Source organism: Choloepus didactylus, chromosome 13, assembly GCF_015220235.1.
Source record: "Choloepus didactylus isolate mChoDid1 chromosome 13, mChoDid1.pri, whole genome shotgun sequence".
NCBI lineage: Eukaryota > Metazoa > Chordata > Mammalia > Pilosa > Megalonychidae > Choloepus > Choloepus didactylus.
This window is the reverse complement of record NC_051319.1, coordinates 53,455,460-53,475,328: the sequence shown is the minus strand read 5'-3', so window position 1 is coordinate 53,475,328 and position 19,869 is coordinate 53,455,460. Positions and strand designations below refer to the sequence as shown.

The window sequence follows — 19,869 nt, the reverse complement described above, 5'->3', positions numbered from 1 at the left end:
GCCACTATAACTAGAAGTTAATAATAGAGGGGTATATAGGGAAAAAATATATCTATTGCAAACTATTTACTACAGTTAGTAGTATTTAACATTCTTTCATTAACAATAAAAATGTACTATACCACTACTATTATTCAATAATGGAGAGGGGGTCGTTAGCGGTACAGGAGGATTTGAGTTTTCTTTTTTGTCTTTCTTTTCTGGAATAATGAAAATGTTCTAAAAATTGAAAAAAAAATTAATTGTGGTGATGGATACACAGCTGTATGACAGCACTATGGGTAACTGATTTTGCACTTTGGATCTCTGGATGATTGTATGGTATGTGAACAATCTCAGTAAAACTTAAAAAAACAAAAACAAAAACAAAACCTCCCTACAAAGAAAAGCTCAGGAGCAGATGACTTCACAGGTGAATTCCATCAAACATTCCAAGAAGAATTAACACCTATCCTGCTCAAAATCTTCCAAAAAATTGAAGAGAAGCCAACACTCCCTAACTCATTCTATGAGACCAACATCAGCCTTATAGCATAGCCAGATAAAGATATCACAAGAAATCTACAGATCAATATCCCCTCTGAATACAGATGCAAAAATCCTCAATAAAATACGAGCACAGTGAATCCAATAGCACATCAAAACAATTATACACCATGATCGACTAGGATTTATCCCAGGTATGTGAGGATGGTTCAACATAGAAAATTAGTTAAATGTAATACACACCATTAAGTGAAAGAAGGTAAAAGAAACATGATCATTTGAATTGACACAGAAAGGGCATTTAATAAAATCCAGCACCTCTTCTCAATAAAAACACGTAGAAAGCTTGGAATAGAAGGAAAGTCCCTCAACATGATAAAGGGAATCTATGAAATACCCACAGCTAACATCATACTCAATGGTGAAAAACTGACAGCTTTCACTCTAAGATCTGGAACAAGCCAAGGATGCCCCGTCACCACAGTTATCCAACATTTTACTGGAAGTTCTAGATAGAACAATTGGGCAAGAGAAAGAAATAAAAGGCATACCAATTGGAAAGGAAGAAGATAAACTTCCCCTATTTGCAGATGACATGATCCTATATACAGAAAATCCTGAAAAAGGCTACAGGACCTAATAAATGGTTTCAGCAAAGTGGCAGAGTACAAGATCAACACACAAAAATCAGTAGTGCTTGTATATACTAGTAATAAACAATCTGAAGAAGAAATTAAGAAAAAAAATCATTTACAATAGGATATAAAATAATCAAATATCTAGTAATAATTCTAACCAAGGTTGTAAAGAACTTGTATGCAAAAAACTACAAGACATTGCTAAAAAAAATCAAAGATAACCTAACAAATGGAAAGACATTCCATATTCATTGATTGTAAGGCTAAATACTGCTAAGATGTCAGTTCTACCCAAAGCAATTTACAGATTCAACACAATCCCAATCAAAACTCCAACAACCTTCTATACAGAAATCAAAAAACCAATCATCAAATTTATACAGAAGGGTAAAAGGCCCTGACCAGCCAAGTGCATCTTGATAAAGAAGAATGAAGCTGGAGGGTTAACACTTTCTGATCTTAAAACTTATTACAAAGTCACAGTAATCAAAACATCATAGTACTCCTAGAAGGACAGACACATAGACCACTGGAATTGAATCGAGAGTTCAGAAATCAACTCAAATATTTATGGCCAAGTGATTTTTGACAAGGGTGCTAAATCTACTCAATGGGGGAAAAACACAGTGTCTTTAATAAATGATGCTGGAAAAACTGGATGTCCCTATGCAAAAACAAGCACAAGCAACAAAAGAAAAAAAAGATAAATGGGACCTCATCAAAATTAAAAACTTTCTGTGTCTCAAAGGACTTTATCATGAAAATAAAATAACCTACACAATGGAAGAAAATATTTGGAAACCATTTATCCTGATAAGTGTTTAATATCCAGAATATATAAAGAAATTCTTCAACCCAACAATAAGACAAACAACCTATTTAAAAACTGGGCAAAAGACCTGAATTGATATTTCTCTACAAAAGACACACATGCATGGCCAAAAAGCACATGAAAAGATACATAATAAATATAAATCAAAAACGAAATGAGATACCATTTCATACCTACTAAAATAGCTACTATTAAAAAAAAAAAAACAGAAAATGTCAAGTATTAGGACGCACAGAAAGAGGAACACTCGTCATTGCTGGTGGCAATGTAAAATGGTGCAGCCATTGTGGAAGACAGTTTTGTGGTTCCTCAAAAGGTTAAGTATAGAAATAACATTATTCAGCAATCCCATTTCTAGGTATATATTCAAAAGATTTGAAAGCAGGAACTCAAACAGACATTTGCACACCAATGTTCACAGCAGTATTGTTCACAATTGCTAAAAGAAGGATGCAAAGTGCCCATCAACTGATGAATGTGTAAATAAAATGTGGTATATACACACAATGGAATACTACTCAGCTCTAAAAAGGAATGAAGCTCTGATACATGTGACAACATGGATGAACCTTGAACACATTGAGTGAAATAAGCCAGACACTAAAGGACAAATATTGTATGACCTCACTAATATGAAATGATTAGAATAAACAAACTCATAGAGTCAGAATCTAGAATATAGGTTACTATATTGCACTAAGGCAGCAAATGAGGAATTAATGCTTAAATTGTAGAGTTTGTCTGGGTTGATTGTAAAATTTTGGTAATGGATGGTGGTAATGGGAGCATAACATTACGACCGTAATTAATGGCACTAAATTACATATTTGGATGTAGTTAAAAGGGGGAACTTTTAGGCTCTATTTATGTTACTAGAATAAAAATTTCAAAAAAAAAAAATGACTGTACAACAGTATACGCTAATGTAAACAACGGACTATAGTCAACAGTACAGTTATTAAAATGTTCTTTCATGAATTGTAACAAACATACCACATAATACAAGGTGTTAATAATACGGTGGTGTATGGGAAATCTGTATCTTATGAATGATCTTTCTATAAACCTACAACTTCTCTAATTTAAAAAAAAGGACCCTAAGCACTTTTTGCTTGGGGAAAGAAAGTCCTCTGTAAATGAGATAAGCTTTTTGAAAACTTTTGCGCATCAAAGGACTTCCAATAATGAGACTCTCAATGGTATATCCAACCTATTGAGAGCCCAAAGAAAGAGTATATTACTTGTCAAGAAGGTATTTCTAGTTACTACTAATAATAATAATTTCAGTCACTAACATTTATTGAATGCTGTAGATGCTTTTCTTAGCCTCATTTTATAGATGAAGAAACTGAGGTTGAAAGAATTGAACTAACTTGTACTTGATCATGAAAGTATGATATAGGATTTGTAACTACAGCTCAAGCTCTTAACCATTTCCCTGAATATTCAAATATTCAACTAATAGTGCTGGCCAGTTCTCCATTCAGTTCACCTATTGCAAATTCAAATCGGTAACAGATCAGACGTCATTCTAGGCATCCATACTATATATCTTCTGTTAAATGTTATTAAACCTTATAAACTTAGAACCCATTTTTTAAAAACTGAAAAACAGTCAATTTCTCTTCCCTTATGCTTTATCCTACTTTCAAACAATATTTATCAAAACCTCACTGAGTTTAGACTTGATCTTTATATCCTAATACACACTTACATGGAACAAAATGGTCATCTAACTTTTCAAATAACACATTCCTTAATTTTAGTGAAATGTAAACATTTAGTCTTTTATAAGTATGATAAAAGACAGGCTACAGGAGGATTGTCTTTACCTGCTTTCCAATCGGATCTGATACCCAATTGTTTGACCAATCCTTTCTCTTCTCTCTGCAGCAACTCTTTCAGCCACTGCAATAGCTGCTAATCGTCTTGGTTGAGTACAAAATATACGGCAAGGGATACCATTTTTGAAACAATCATCTAAAAGGAACTGAGGAATCTGAAACAAAAGTTTTAAAGTATAAGATGACTTGATTATATACCTAGAAAATTCAAGTGAATTTACTGAAAACCATTAGAACTATAAAAGTTCTATAATTAAATATAAAATAAAGAATCATAAAGAACCAACACCCTTCATGTAACTGGAAATAATCAGCTAGAAAATGTAATTTTTAAATATTTTGTTCAAAATAGAAACTAAGACAAAAATATCTAAAAACAGATTTAGCAAGAAATATTTAAGACTTATATGAAAAAGACTATAAATTGCTGCTGAAAAACATAAGAGAAGGCCCTAATAAATAAAGAAATGTGTCATATTCCTGAATGGGAATACTCAATATTGTAAAAATGACAATTTTCCCCAAATTATTCTATATAGTGAAATGCCAATCAAAATTACATGGGGATTTTTAAAGTAGTAAAAAACATAAGGAAAACAAAAACGTCCCATAATCCCAGGATTCTAGACACTTTTCTGTGAATAAAATTCAAACAGCTAAGAAAGAAAATAAATAAAAGTCTTCCCCCTCCAACACTACCCATAGTCTTCTCCATAAAAGTAACTACTGTTAAATTTCTTATGAACTCTTTCAGGGAAAAAATGCTTACATGATTCAATATATTTGTGTACCTATATGCTTTTTACTCACACAGCAGTGATTACTATACTGAATGCTTGTAATTTTCAGTTTTCACTTAACATATCAGATCCATCTAATGCATTTTAATGGCTGCATATTCCACTTTATGGATGTGCTATAATTTAACAAAGCTGACTACACATTTAAGTAATTTTCAGATTTTAGATTCGTTATTATTAATATTGCTGTTATAAACAGTGTTGCAGTGAACATCTATTTTCGAATAATTTTGCAAATATATATATACTATAAATTAACAGTGAAATTGCATAGAAAAGCATTTTAATTTAAATAGAAAAATTATCAAATTGCTCTCCAAAGCAATTTCTACTCCTATCAGCAAAGCAGAAAGTGCTATTTTTCCAACACCCACACTAATACTGGGTATCAGCATTTTTTTTTTAATTTCTGCCAATCTGACAGTTGAAAAATATCATTACTTTCATTTCTTTAACTAGAAGTGAGAGAGGACATCTTTTCATACATTTCTTAGTCTCTAGAATTTTTCTAAAAACTTAAGTAGTTCATTCAGAAGCATAAATGCACAAGAACAGCCAAGACATGTTTAAAAAGAGTAGACAGTGAAGAGGAATATTATGCTGCTGTGCTGATTTGAAGCTGCTATGGAGCCCAGAAGCGCCATGATCTTTTACATCCAATCTTTTTGGGTGGGACCTTTTGATTAGGTTATTTACATGGAGATGTGACCCACCCAAGTGGGTGGGAACTCTGATTATATTATTTCCATGGAGGTGTGAACCTGCCCATTCAGTGTGGGTCTTGATTAGTTTACTGGAGTCCTTTAAGAGAACTCACTGACAGAGGAAACTCAGAGAAGCTGAGAGACATTTTAGAGAAAAACTAAGACATGTAATCCAGAGTTTGCCACCAGGAGAAGCTAAGAGCTGATACAGACCCAAATGCTTGGAGACACAGGGAGTAGCAGACAGAAGGATGTTTAGAGATGATAAGAGATGAAGCCCAGAGTTTGCCCCAGAGAAGTTAAGAGAGAACTCCCAGAGGCCTAGAGAGAAAATTCCCCAGGAGAACCAAGCAGAGAGCTGAAAGAAGCTAAGAGAGACAGAAGCCCAGAGACATTTTGGAGAAAGCACTTTGAAACGCAACCCTGGAGCAAAGGACCAGCAGAAGCCAGCCACATGCCCTCCCAGCTGACAGAGGTGTTCCAGACGCCACTGGTCTTCCTTCAGTGAAGGTATCTTCTTGTTGATGTCTTAGTTTAGATACTTTTATGGCCTTAGAACTGTAGATTGGTAACTAAATAAAGCCCATTTATAAAAGCCAATCCATTTCTGGTATTTTGCATAACGGCAGCATTAGCAAACCAGAACAGATTTTAAATGTTATTAAATTGTTACAATTAAGACCTGGTAGAAAAACTTACTCCAATACTAAAGTAATTATAACAATCTAAGACATTTGAATAGATTCTTTGGAGTGATTATGAAATTTCACTTAGTCATAAAAGGGTTCATGCTGAAGAAAAATCAAATACTGTTTTCAGATAAAAATTTTATTGTACTTTTAATTATAAGTTTTACACACTCAAGTTTTAAGGGTAAGAGTTAAACTTCTGTGAAAATGGTTAAGTCCTACAAGTAAATAACTCAACCTCTTCTACCATCTTGCCTTATCTGCTGACTAAGTTTATTATAAGCCAACCAATACAACCACAGAAAATCTTAGGCCAACTATGAAAAGCAGTTTTATTTGTCCATAAAGGAAAAGAAGAAAATTTACAACTACACTGGCTGAACCTCTATATGTGAACCTCCATCAAAAGCTAAATAATATTGCTATTTTAACATGCTAAAAAAGGTCGCATCATCATGCCATGCTTACTTCCTGTCACCCTATAAGTGAAACTTCATGTTTAAGTCTTTTTGATTCTAAAATCCAAGTGAAACTTGTCATACTTATTCCATTCCATTGATAATATTTGTTATCAATATTGTTTCAGTGTAGTTGCTATGTGCAAAACACTATGCTAAGTATGATATACATATATATATATATACACACACACATACATAGTCTTTAAATCTCAACATGAAAAGTAGCAATTATTAGTCTAATTTTATAAATGAGGACTCTGGTTAACAGAGGTTACCAAACTAGCTTAAAACTTCACATCCCATAAGTGAGTAAACTGGGATTTGAAACAAAGTCCAAAGTCATTCCATGACACCAAATCACCTCCTATATTCTGTTGAAATGAAGGCCTAACACACTTGTTTAAAAATAAATAATTTAAAACATTTCCTTTCTGCAAATTCTCAAAATGTACTCCCAGTATTAATTTATTTCTGAAATAACTATTAGAAGAATAACCAGAAATTTTTTTCTGTTGTTAAAATACATGTGGTGTAAATTTGATACATAACTAAAAAATGGTATAAATTTTTTCTTGTTATATAAACAAAGAAAAGAAACAAACCTGTGTGGTTTTTCCAGATCCAGTTTCTCCCACAATCAAAACGACTTTATTTTCCTTAATTATTTTAACAATTTCTTCTTGTTTCTCAAACACCGGCAGAGATTGCCTAAAAGAATCAAATTCAGATTCTCCTCTTTTTACTGGAATCTGAGGTATGCCATTGTTGAGTCGCCCACTGGTCTTGCTCATTTCCCGGTTTTCTTCAAAAATGAATAAAAGAACAAAAAATTTATGATCAACATTGAAAAAAGTGTTAAAAACAGGTAAGTAACTTCTAATTTTTTCAGATTAAGGCTTATGTAATTCCTTTCAAGTGTTTCTTCTCTACTCAGCCCACATAAAGTTAGAAAGCACTGCCTTAACTTTTGTAAACCAATACTGGGATATTCTCAGAACACACATTACAAATTGCAGCATCAATTAGAACGTAAATTTCTTAAAGTATTTCTAGAACATAATGTTTAAAAATGCACAAAAATCAATCATTCATATACCATTAAAATGACAGTAGGAAACGCAATATGCATTATTCTTGTGAAACCTATTACGTACAATACGAAAACATTATAAAAAACGAAAAAGCTATGCATTTAAGATTATGTGCTCAAACAGAATAATATGTATAACTATAAATCCTTTACAGATTTCCTTATTGAGCATTTTAGCCCACATCCACATTTAACTAAGCAGGCAAGGATTAAAAAAAAAAAAAAAAAAGGATGATGGTATATATTCTTCAAAAAGCTCAAAATGATTTTTTGAGTGAATATTTAAAACCTAAGTTCTTTGATGACTGTGATCATGTGTTTTCTACATTCTGCAGACCTACTCCAACTGACTGTTGCAATTATGCAAATTTAGTCACTGTAAGTAATAAAATAACTTTCTCATTAAGGACATTATTTTTCCAAATTGTAAAGTTCCATTTTCATTTTATAACCTAAATATATTATTTATCTACCTTTGAGCAAGATAATGTACTAAAGACTGTCCCTTCTCTTACCAGAAGCTAAAGCCTCAACTCAAAATCTCACTAGTGTGTCATGGCAGTGTAACAGAGAAATCCAGGTTTTGGAGTCAAATCCCAGCTTTGCAGCTTACTGGCTGGTTGAGTGGCCTTGAACAAATTATTTAACTTCTCTGAGCTCCAATTTCTTCACCTGTGAAATAGGGAAAATTCTTACCTTGCAAGGGTTGCTATAAGAACCTATAAAAATTGTGAAGTATACTGCCTAGCACACAATAAGTGCTCAAAAAATGACAGCTATTACACCACCACGTTAAAAAGAAACTTTGGTTCAACTCCACAACATGCCTCAACACTAAATTTCATCCCAAAATTTTCATGACTCTTAATCATTTCTAACAAACTTTATTCAATGTCTTATTTCATCTTAGTTTTTAAAATAAATCTATAAAGGAAGAACAGTCATCAAATAACAGGATAAACAATGAAGCTTCCCACAAAATACATACCAGCTTCAACTGCAAACACATTTCCTCTTTCTGTTTTAGGCAGAAGTTCAGTACGCTCTTTATTGGTGACAGGAAATCTTTGAATTAGGCTCCTAACAGCATGTTTTGTATTATGAGTCAAATTACAGGTCATCATTGCATGAGCTGTTTCTGATCCATCTTTCTTCTTCACAGTTAGGTATCTATTTGCTCCCTTTCTGAATATTAATAAAAATCATTTATTTACTATAAATATTCAACTGGTTCACATATGATGTATGCCTACTTAGAAAACATGTCTCAAGCAAAACATTAAAAAAAAATCAAAATTCTTTGGGATAGGATGTTGAAAGTTCCCCCAAAAAATCAGTAAAAAGGGGTTTGGTGCTCAAGTGGTAACAAGACCATATTCAGTTAAAATTTGGAAATGTTGCAAATCCTATTTTTAATTAACAAAAAGGCTTACTTACCCATATGTGCTAAAATTTGTCTTCAGCAGGTTTCATGGTAGATGAAACATCACCAGTTAATGATATGCTAGGAAGCATACAGAGGGAGAAAAGCAATCTGAACAGAAGAACCTAGAAATGGTAATGAAAAGCTACGGTTCACTGTCCAGACTAATATGCCCCCTGAATGTTTCCAGTGTATGCTGGTAATGTCACACTTCCATGAAACCCTGTTGAAAGAGCCAAGTTTAGTGGTTACCAAAAAGAGAACAGATCACCATTCCTGATAATTATTTTCAGATGCATATTAAAAAAAGAAAAAAAAAACTTTTTCAAAGCTTTTGGCTCTAGCTTTCAATTTTAAGGTAATGATTTCTAATTGCTCTCAACTTATATGATGCAGACATATTTCTTTCTTCAATTGGTCCACAACTGATCACAACTTTTATGACTTTTATAGCTCAAGAATGCTATTTATAATGTTATACATATAGGAATTTCTCAAATGTGTTTTGACTGATTTAGTAATACACATCTATAATCTAGAAGTGTGATAGTGATTAGGAGATGAGGCATTGAAAACATACAGACCTGGCTTTGATCCTAGCTCTACCACTTATTACCTGAGGGACCATAAGCAAAATATTTAATGGCCCTGAGCATCAGATGATGATAATATCTACCTCAAAAAACGATTCATGTGATTAAATGAGATAAGGCATGTAAAGTGCAATATCTGTTAAAGAGTAAACCCTAAATAAATGAAAACTATTATTAAAATTAATCGGAAAAAATACAATTTCTTATATTTTAGAAACAAGTTATCCAAAACATTTCATAAACTTTACCATTTGTTAATGTCACGATCGTATTATAGAAATGAGCAACACAGCCACAATACAAAGAAAACTACATATATAATTTTATATATCTAATTTTCATTAGATTTTAAATTTTTCAATATCTTCACTGTAAGAATATTAAACTTGGAATTAACCTAGAAAGTTTTAGCTGTCTAACTTTTCTAAGTGAGGCCTTTAAGTTACCGAGATTTTTAATTTCTGGAAATTCCTTATTGAATACTTCAGTGAATTGTAAACTTGTAATGGTGTCATCTCCTTAAGAAGTGCTTCGTGTTGTTTAAATGATGCCATGAGGATGAAACAAATAAAATTTAACCTGATGTAGACATTTTAATTATATTTATGGTATCATCAAAATTACTGCATTAGAGAGATGTTTTCTATGAGTTCTTTTCCCACTGACCTTACTCAAACTTTTCAATACAGTCTATATAGACTCAATCATTCATTCCATTCTGGGCCTTTTATATCATAAAATTTTAACTACAGAAGGCAGGAAAATGTGCTGAAATGATTATTAGAGCAGGAGTCAGGAGGCTTAGGGTCAGCTAGTAATAATCTTTCATCTAGCTAACCATATGGTTGAAAATAAAATCATTTTACTTCCATGGCATTGTATACAGGTTAAAAAAAAAAACTCTACTATTTCTATCAGCTCCGAGATGTTCTAATTTTCTTAAAAGTCACTAAGAAAGGTTTTGCTGTATTTAACCTTTAACTTACTTTCTTTAATTCATTCATTCAATCCTTCATCAACCATTAATTAAGCACATAGTGTATGCTAGGTACTATGCCAGAAGCTGGGACTACAAAGTTTGAGTAAAACATAGCTCCTGAACAAGCTTACATGTAAAGTAATGGGGTCAGAATAAAACCTTTCTAACATAGGTTGCCCAATAATCATATAGCACTTATGTATAAAAATAAACACGTTAAACAGGTGTAAGTACTTAACTATTATCAATTAAAATTTACTTAAATCAGTTTGTGCGGCAGACAGGTAACCTCAACTTGACAGGAGTTTCTATGTTATAGTAAGACTCTACTTGTGGCTATTGGTATTCATTCCTATCACATTCAGCACCACAGTGACACTGATATATCATGTTATATGATTATCAGATAATATGATTATATGATAATCAATCATATAATTCATGTTTATGAATATGATAATCAGTTAAATGATTAGTGAAAACTTAAGTAAAATATTCACCTCATTATTGTGAGGAATGAAACATGCAATACAGTAGAGAGTTGTCCTACTATGTAAACTAACACACTGAGATCTATTCATTACATTTTCATTCCAAGGAAACCGACACTACGCTCTGATGAAAACTCTAAGAGCCCTTTTACAAAGCAAAATAAACTAGAAACTAGCTGCATGATGTGGAAAAGTTGCTAGATAAGTGAATTTCCCAAGTATTTTTTAAAATAATAAAATGCAAACCCCATATGCAATTTTTAAGTTTAAAAGTAAATGTACTAAAACCACAGATAAGAAAATCATAATTTCTAATACTCAAAGGGTAAAAATAATCAATGCATGCTATAAGGAAATTTTGGAATTTCAATGACTTCCATTTAAAGAAAAATGATATAACTAATTGTAAGAAAGGGATAAGTTTAGTTTTCACATAGAGACAGCATGGAATAAGGAAAATGGAGGCAGAACCAGCTTAAACAAGCCCTATGGTAAAGGGAAGAAAGAAAATCTATGCTAGCTCCTTATATGGAAAAGTAACCATGGTTACTGGAATGTAAAGAGATATGAGGTAAAATCAGAGGCAGGAACTCCCAGCAAAAAAAAATTTTAAACTAAACTCTCTCGGATAGGCTGATCAGTTCAAAAATCTCAATAATAAGCTAGTTGGCTCTCTTGAATAGGCTGTACAAATTAAAATCTCAAAGATAAATTAGTTAGTTCTCTCGGATAGGCTGTAACCTCTGTAGTACCCAGTCAATGGGGAAACGGGAGGGACTCGCGCATTAGAAGTAGGAGATTTAAAGATCGCCATTCTCTTCCTCTAGCGCACCAGCCTACCACGTTTTTGGCTGTGGGTCCTTTCTTGCAAGATCGTAAATAAATTCTTTTCTCCTCCAGAACCGGGTAAGCATTTTTTGTATAATGCTTGTTTCCAACACTAATCAAGTTTGATGTAATTTTAATATTAATCAATATATTAATTTACATAGAATGTAACTGAACATTTAACTCAAATACAACCACATGCCTCACTATTCTCCACTTTCCAAATATGAGAACCATTTAAAAGATCAACTCAAGAGCCAAAATCGTAAATGACTACTTAAAAAAGCTCATAGCCACCAAGGAGCTAAAGTCTCTAAAAAGGAAGAGACATTCATTTGATGCCAAGTAAGTACTTAAATTTCATATCCGCTTAACTTAAACTTCTGTTAGGCAGACAGATGCAACAATGTAGCACCAAACCATTTCCTCTCCAATACTGTAATATAACATTACAAATTTATTTAAGTTTGCCCATACTAATTTGTAGTTTTTAATGATTACCTAGAAACTAACAAACCACCAGTTAGCTATATTTTTTCAGTAAACTGAATAAAGTTGCTTTCATGTCATGGTCACTCTGGTTGTGATAAATTTGCTCCTTTTTGTGGCCTTAATGGATGATAAGCAACTTGGAGATGAGCCCCATCTAAGAATTTCTGTTATCCCTCACAGCACCCAGTATATCATTATGAACTTAATATGAAAATCAAAAACTAATTAACCAAACATAACTGTTCAAATTTTGGCTCTGACACTTGCTAGCTGTGGGAGAATTACTTAATCTTTCTAAGCTTTAATTGTCTCACCTGTTACATAGGCACCAGATGTTAATAGAACCTACTTCATAAACTAGGTGTAAGGATTAAGTGATAGTCAATTTAAAGCATCTGACACAATGCCTGTTGCACAAGAGTACTTAATAAATATTAGCTATTGTTATTATTATTAGACACTGTAGGGTTTTTGTTTTTTAATGGCTGTCCAAAAATTCACTGCCTAGAGTTCATCACTTTAAATCCTCTAAAGATGATGGGAGAGTGGTGTTGTAGTATGCAACCTTCCAACCAGGAGGTAAGAGAGACAGTAATCCAAATCTGAAAAAGGCAGGTTTCTTATAGGGCCGAGACGTCTGTCAAGTTGGTACAGCACTTGGGTACGTATTAAGCAGAGACTTTAGCAATAACAAGTTAAGAAACCTGTACTTGGAAAACCTGCCTTCATGTTTATTTTGTAATTCCAAAAGTTTTTAAACAAAGTTTATTTGTAAATTCCTTTTTCTCTAACCTGGACTAAAAAGATTAGGAAAGGGATTTTTGTTTTGATCATGTACAACCCAAAGACTGAGAGAAGTGTGCTCTTAGACCAGTGACCTTAGGTGAAGAAAAATAAACTGAGGAGGTAAAATTTTGGGTTCCCTTGCTTGCATTAGCATCTCTTTCCTTTTCCCTCTCTCTCTGGCTCTTCTCTTCAATGTTTCCTCATCCCTCGTTCTTGGTCCTGATTACTTCTTTCTTGCTCTCCCCTTCCCCAGAGGTTTCTCCATTTCAGATCATCCCTTAAATGATCATGATACTTAACAGAAATAGAAGTAGTCCATTCTAAAATGAACTGCTTTTCCAAGAGTCATTTCTAATGGTCATTTCTAATTCACCTGTTCAGAACTCAAAATCCATTTACAACAGAAATGATGTAACTACAAAACTGTACATTTGTAACAGGTGTTTTCTAGTGCATGCCCACCTCTTATCTGCACTTCTGAAAAGCAAAAAGCTCTGAAAATGAAGGATTTTTTTTTAAGTTTACAGCAACCTCATTTGGCAACAAAACCTGATAAACTGGCATTAGGATACTTAATAGTCTTTACCTCTCAGTGTGAATATTCATACATTTTCCACCAGAAATGTGATTAAAGGTACATACTTTATTAGGGGTACTGCTTAATACATGGTAAATATGCCATAATATCTTCCTAAAATCTGAATCTCAAAACATTTACGGTCCAGATTTTTGGATAAAGGATTGTGGCTATGTGCTAGATTTTTGTTTTCAAGTGCAGTATTTAACCTGCATAGTGGACTATAATATAGGTAGGCTCAGGAACCTACTAATGATCCAGCACTAGCCCTAGGATGCTCAAAACACACATTCACCTAAGAAAATCCCATGTCTCGGTAAGTAATGTATCCCTGTCATGAGCATTCATATACAAGGCATTCATTCCCACATCAGCTCCTTTCATCTTAGGAGCTTCCTACTCATTCCTGTGTAAGTTATATTTATATGTGTGTGTGCACATACAAAATAACATATTTACCTGAAGTTTTATTTTCCATTTACTTAACCTAAAAACCTGTAAGCTGAAATGTTCTCTTTTTTTCCCTCCATATCAATGGTTCTTATTAGAGGGCAATTCTGCCCCCCAGGGGACATCTGGAAATGTCTGGAGGCATTTTAGGTTGTCACAATTGGGCATGGGGGTGTTACTGCCATCTGTTGGGTAGAGGCCAGATATGCTGCAAAACATCCTACAATGCACAGGACACCCCCAAAAATAAAGAATATACAGTCTAAAATGTCAATAGTGCAAAACTGAGAAATCTGCTCTATATCAATCCTATCAATCATCCCTATTCCCAAAATGAAATAACCCCACAGAATTTTAGAGTTCTTACATTTGGATGGCTCAAATGACTTTTTTCCCACACGAATCAGTGACACCAAAAAAAAAAAAAAAAAAAAAAAAAAATTTGTTTACTTCTATTGCACTTTATTTCTAATCATCGGACTCTTGATTCGGTAGAAAAGAAAACAACAGACATGTTCTAAAGCTTACCATTACATTCAGTAACATTAAAAGAAATAAATTCTGTAAATAATTGTAATCTTTTGTTCAACCATTCTTTAAAAAGGAGAGATTTTAGTTTCTATCAAAAGGGAAAATAATCGTTTTCTCAAGCAAGAAACTACAATTTTTAAACTATTTTTTCTTACATTTAAAATTCTACCGTCTTTTTTTTTATTTTTATTTTTTTGCCCTTAGGAAAAAAAGAGCTAGAAAGGAGGATAGGAGGAAGAAGAGAGAGCTGAATTAGGTACAGACTTAAATGAGTTTATCTACATACAATATAATTAAGAATGTGAATCTAAAGTAATAACTATTGAAATGTAGTCAGAAACATTTCCTTTTTTTGTAAATATGTTTTTCTTAAGTAAGAAAAGCTATTCGCTTACCCTTTACTTTTAGAGACCAAACCAAGAGACTGACTCAATCGATGAATAAAAGCTCTTTCAGTACTGGTCAAAGAAGAAGGAAATTCCATTTCTACATGGGAAAAAAAAAAAAAACACACACACACACACACAAAGTAGTCAATACCATTTCTGAACGGTGAATTTTCTTCCAAGATGCTTCAATACATACACACATGTAAAACAAAATCATATACACATACAATCACATTTACTCTCATGAAATTCATGGATAGGTAGATATTAATTCAGTAACTACTGAATGGCTACCAGAATTCTGATATTAATAAAAAGACATCCACACATTAAACCTAAATGTTATAAAGGACTCTGACATCCACCAACGATCTCTCCTCTCAGCTGTACTGGAATCTTGGCTTAGTATAATGCTGATGGGCATACTTTACTATTCTAAATAGGCTTCATTAACAAAATATCTTATTTCCCTCAACGATGAGTTAAGTTCAAGCATTTATAAATATTCAACATGAAACTCCATTTTCTTTGCTATTGAAATTTTATATAAGTCATGTTTCCCTATTTCAGCCTGATCATTTTGTTGTCATATATTGCTGAGGTTTCATCCTTCTTTAAGGTAAGTTCAGAATCATTCTGTCCATTCTGTTTTGGACAGTAAGATTTCAGAGTAAGGAGTCCCCTATTTAAGCCAGCAAATCAAGGCACACTACATGTATGGTGTACAAATAACCTCAGGTCTGCTGCATTGTGTATTATGTGACCCCAGTCAAGTAGCTCTCTAATCTTTAAGAACTGCGGAAGATGCTTCATATGCCAAAACAAGTTGAATTTTTGTAAGTGTAATTACTAACAGCAAAATGCTTCTAAGATTTGAACAAAGCTCTACATATTGCCAGAGCATTTATTTACGTCTGAATTCCTTTTGTTCTTCTAAATGAACCTCAGTTAAGGTTATAACCCGCTTTTATTTAACAAAAAAAAAAAAGGAAAAAAGAAAGAAGGGTGGGGGATACCAATACCAAAAAACGGTGGCTTAGCTGCCCAAGGCTCCCCAAAGGCTTCTCCCTTAGGGGACTGCCTCCGGTATGGGTAGCAAGCTGGCCTTTCCACCTTCTGAGAAAGTACCTCTAAACCTTACAGATCCACAGGACAATGAGCGTTCTTCACATCCCACAAGAAGGCTAACAACGGCGGTCCAGGCCCTAGTCTCGGAGGGGCTGGGAGGTCACCGGCTCACTCGGGTGGGTCCGGGTGGACGGCCCAGATCCATCCTCCCTGCTCTGAGGCCGGAGGAGCAGCCGGCTCACTCCGTGGGTCCGGGTTCGGGAGACGCCAGCCGGCGGGGTCCCTGTCAGGAACCTCACCTCTCTGGTCCCCGTATCGGAAGCGCTCCAGGGCGATATTGACTGCAATCTTCACCTCCTCATCGATACGAATGTCTTTCAGCCCCTTGGCCCGGCCGCCACCCCCAGGGCCACACTGTGAAGGGCCAGTCCCTCCGCCGCCGCCAGGAGCCGGGGGCCGCGGGGAGACGCTGCTCGGCCTGGACATGGCCCTGAGGAGACTTTGTCCCCGCGAGGGAGCGGCTCTGGCCTGCTTGCTGGCGGCAAGCGATAGGGACAGTGGGACTCGGGGGCCACTGCCGGGCCCGGACGGCTTCGCAGACAGCCTGGGCAGGGCCGAGGACACCACAAAATCCCCAGTTCGCACAGCTGAAGAAGTGCCGGCACCGCGGAAGCCCGGGGAAGACCGGGAGCGCGGGCGTGATGACGTCAGCAGGACCGCCGGCGCACGTGACCTCAGCGCGTTGGCTGCCCCTAGCCTCGCGGCCTTGGCGCATCAAACTGATGCTGGCGGTCCTCTCCACTCAGGGACTGTAGTTCATTTTTTTGTCCGTTATTAGTTCGTTTAATCCGTTATTAACTCTTTCAGTAACGCATGTATGAGCTTGTACTATGTGCGCAGCACTTTGCTAGGCCCAAGATATATATTGGGGATCAAGACAGAGAAGATCCCTGCTCTCATGGAGTTATATATTCCCTTGGGCGTTGGGTTGCCACATTTAGCCAGTAACAATACAGGATGTCCGGTTAATTTGAATTTCTTATAAACAAGGAATACTTTTTATGTATTTCCCATACAATGTTTGGCACATTCATACACTAAAAATGTATTTGTTGTGTATCTGGAATTCAAATTTAACTGGGCATCTGTATTTCATATGGCAATCCTAAACAGGAGTGGCAGACAATAAACAAGTAAATAACTAAATGATAGTAATAAATGCTGTATGATGAAATGGAATGGGGAGGTGGGGCCCTTTAGTTTGGGTGATTCGGGGAGTTTATGTGAACTTCCATTTGCTTGTATGCAGTCCCACTAACAAAAGCCTAATCCTAGCCACTCCAACGGCTTCCACTTTGGGCTTCCTATGATCCACTCTTCAAAGAGCAACCAGAGTTATCTTTAAAAAAATACATGCCATATAGGATCACACCCCTACACAAAGGCCTCCAATGGCTCCCTATTGCTACTAGAACAAACCCTGAATTCCTTACTATGACCTGCAAGACCTATATAATCTGGCCCTAGCCTACCTCCATGATCACATCCCCTACCTCTCTTATTTTCACTTAAAATGCTCAGATACAATAATTTGTTTCTGTTCCTTGAACACCCCAAGCACTTTACCATCACAGGTCTTTCTACTTAAATAATTTCCTCCTGCACAGGAAAATCTTCATCCTAGAACTTTACATGGATGTCTGTTTCTCATCATCTAAAGTAGGATCCTATTCCTTACCTAGACAGGCTCTCTCACATCAATCTCTTATCATTTAACGGTTTCAATATTTTTTCTCTTCCCGCTAGATTATAAACTCCTTAAGTGCAGGGACCTTGTTAATCTTGTTTGTCACTGTTTCATCAGCACCTAGAATTGCATAAGTACGCAATAAATATTTATTTGTAGGCCATATTTTATAATCTGGAATTAGGATTGGTCATATCTGCCCTCAGAAAACTTTCTTCATAATCTTTGAGTGCCTAATCTCTGATTGGCTACAACTACTACAAATTATTCTGGACAAGCAGAAATAGGTCATATGTTCTGGCCCTGCCATGGTCACCAATGAATTGTGTGAATATTTACTACTACCTTGATCTCTGTGTATCCAAATTTCCTTAACTGTGTAATAATAACCTGCCATTTATTAAGTTCCCAGGAGCATTGTCTTTATTTTCCCTAATCCTAACAAAACTATATGAAGTAGTTATATTACCCCGATACAAATGAGGCAGCTGAGGCTAAATGAGGTTAAATGACTGAAAGCCATCCTGTTGGTGATTACTGGAGTAGGGATGGAAGCAAACCCCAGCTGATCATGAAGCCCAGCTTCATTCATCTACAAAACAAAAGTAGATGATATTTGGATGCACCAAATATGTTGTGATAAAACTGAAAATATTTTTTACGGGGTTACACACATTATTTTCAGTTCTTACTCCATCACATCTGAGTTCCTCCATTTATTGGCTCCATCATTTCTTAGCTTTATGGCTTGAGCTACTTACTTAGACTCTCTGAAATTCAGTTTTGTCTTGTATTGATGAGTATATTTAACATTTACCTCCTAGAATTGTTTTGAATATGACATACTAGATGTTAAGTACCTAGCACTCACTGAATATTATTTCCTGCCTTCTTTCCTTACTCGTTGGATAAATGTCTAAATGTTTGTATCCCTAGTGCCTAGCAATGATATGGAACTTTTTTTACATGTGTTTTGGAGAAAATTTGAAAATAGAGAAAATTTGAAGATAGGGAAACCACAGAATATTTATAAATTGTTTCAAGCTATCTTTAGTATCAGACAGACCTAAGGTTTTAATTCAATTTCCCCACTCGTGAAATGTGTAGGATAAAAACACCTACATCCCAGGGTTATTATGGGAGTTAAATTAGATTAAATTACCTTTATGCAGATAAAGTGCTTAGTAAAGTTCCAGCTTATCCTTAGCATGCAGTACTAATTAGGATGTTTTTGGCTTTAGGTAACAGAAAAGCCAAGCAAAATCAGCCCCAAAATAAGGATGTTCATCATCTCATATAACGAGAAGCCTAAAGAAGGGTTTTTTGAGGATTTCAACAGTACACCAATGCCCTCAATGACCCAGGATCTTTCCAGTTTACCACTCTGTCATTCTTAGAGTGTCCACCACACCTCCTCTTGTTGGCAGCCCCAAGTGATCACATCATCGCACAGCACCAAGTGTGTGAACACAACAGGAAAATTGTGTTCCTTCTCCGGTGTTCCTTTTTAAGAGAGAGAAAATTTTTCCCAGAAGTCCTGCAGTAAACATTCTTCATGTCTCTTCGCCAGAACATGCCAAACTCTATACCAATCACTCACAAGGAGATATAGAATTACCATGGGAAGCCTGGTCTTTCCTGAAGCAGATGTTCACCTAGAGGAGTTCTCATATCAAGTAATAAGGGATGGCAAATTAGCATATAAAAAGATTTTCAACATTATTAGCCATTAGGGGAGAGGAAATTAAAACCAGAATGAAATAACACTACACACTTAACAAAATGGCTAAAATTTAAAATAGTGGTAATGCCAAATGCTGTCATTTGTGAATTAACTGGGTCACTCAGTGCTGGTGAGAATGTAATATGGTATAGCCACTCTGGAAAAGAATATGGCATTTTTTTTTCCACAAAACTAAATATACCCTTACCATATGATCCAAACATTGTACTCTGTACTCTTGAGCATTT

The 19,869-nt window shown here is 35.0% G+C and overlaps 1 protein-coding gene across 3 annotated transcripts in view; it reads right to left on the bottom strand.

Moving 5' to 3' along the window:
- Positions 1 to 16,832, bottom strand: part of YTHDC2 (YTH domain containing 2) — a 112,606-nt gene extending 95,774 nt beyond the window's left edge. For 2 of the 3 annotated variants that reach the window (XM_037800949.1, XM_037800951.1), the window contains exons 1-5: positions 16,451 to 16,832; positions 15,090 to 15,180; positions 8,533 to 8,729; positions 7,057 to 7,256; positions 3,789 to 3,955 (exon numbers count right to left, since the gene is read on the bottom strand). In XM_037800949.1, the coding sequence (XP_037656877.1) occupies positions 3,789 to 3,955; positions 7,057 to 7,256; positions 8,533 to 8,729; positions 15,090 to 15,180; positions 16,451 to 16,637 (842 nt within the window). In that variant the 5' untranslated portion in view covers positions 16,638 to 16,832. The remainder of the gene's footprint in view (positions 1 to 3,788; positions 3,956 to 7,056; positions 7,257 to 8,532; positions 8,730 to 15,089; positions 15,181 to 16,450) is intronic. The other variant, XM_037800950.1, reaches the window with a different exon arrangement.
- Positions 16,833 to 19,869: the final 3,037 nt, after the last annotated feature.